The 984-nt window shown below is 51.0% G+C and overlaps 1 protein-coding gene across 1 annotated transcript in view; it reads right to left on the reverse strand.

Annotated features, from left to right (window-relative positions):
• The window catches only part of ZW10 (zw10 kinetochore protein), a gene marked incomplete at its 5' end in the record, with an annotated part of 11,304 nt that extends 10,378 nt beyond the window's left edge, over positions 1-926 (reverse strand). The window contains one exon of the mRNA XM_008946036.1: positions 777-926. Within this exon, the coding sequence (XP_008944284.1) occupies positions 777-926 (150 nt within the window). The remainder of the gene's footprint in view (positions 1-776) is intronic.
• Positions 927-984: the final 58 nt, after the last annotated feature.

Genomic DNA, 984 nt, shown 5'->3' on the forward strand with positions numbered 1-984 from the left:
GAACCTAAAATGACAAACTTCTCAGTTCACCCACAGCAGGTGAGGAGCAGCAGATGCATTTCCTCTTGCAAGTGATGACAAAATGATTTAAAGTATTTCTGCTCAAGACCAATTTGAGGAGGAAAAAGGCTCCATCCATATTACTCCTTGCTGGCAAGATCCTTAACCACGGGAACACTTAGAAACTCTTTTCTCTCTTAACACAAGGGTTTTTCTGAGGCACTGTAAGGAAACTGAGTCTCAAAAGGCAGTCGAAAGGACTTCTGTGTTCCTTTAACACAGCCATTTAAATTGCAAGAATGCTTGAACTGATCCAAAAGTTAATTTTAAATTATCAGAGCCACAGAAGCCCAGATGCTGCAAGTTCAATCAAAAGAATCAAAAAACAGGGAGTGGCTCTGCAGGAGCTGCTCATGTTCTCCTTAAAGACTTCAGTGAGTGTGAACAGGTATGATTTGGGTTCCCATTCTGCCCAACAGCACTGTGGGACTGTTGCTGTGCCACACCTCACTGCAACAGGGTGGGGTTGGCCCTTCTGTTTCTGAAGGACAGGCGTGTGACACACTTTTCCAAGTGTCCAACAGTGAGTGAGCCACGGCCAATCCCTTAATGACAGTTCTTCACTTACCCCACGACACACACCTGTACAGCATGTGCCACCTGAGGGCATTTTTTAGGGGTGACATCATCCCAGGTTCTTAGCCAGGAGTCCTTGCCCAGCCCCCTCGCAGCAGCCCAAGGTGGGGGGGCCCTGCAGGTTTGGGGAGCGCCAGGGCGGGGCAGGCTCTCACCTCGTTTTCAATGCCGGCTTTCAGCAGGTCGATGTTGCTGGTCAGCCCGTCCACCTGCGACACCAGCTCCTCGGCGCTCTGCATGCTGGGCAGGAACTCGTCGTACTTCTTGTTGATCATGTTGCAGACTTCCCCCTGGAGGAGAGGAGCACCGGGACAGCGTCAGGCGCTGCGGTAAGAGACCCCTGCAGGG

The sequence above is a fragment of the Merops nubicus genome, unplaced genomic scaffold, assembly GCF_000691845.1.
Source record: "Merops nubicus isolate BGI_N331 unplaced genomic scaffold, ASM69184v1 scaffold16848, whole genome shotgun sequence".
Classification (NCBI taxonomy): Eukaryota; Metazoa; Chordata; class Aves; order Coraciiformes; family Meropidae; genus Merops; species Merops nubicus.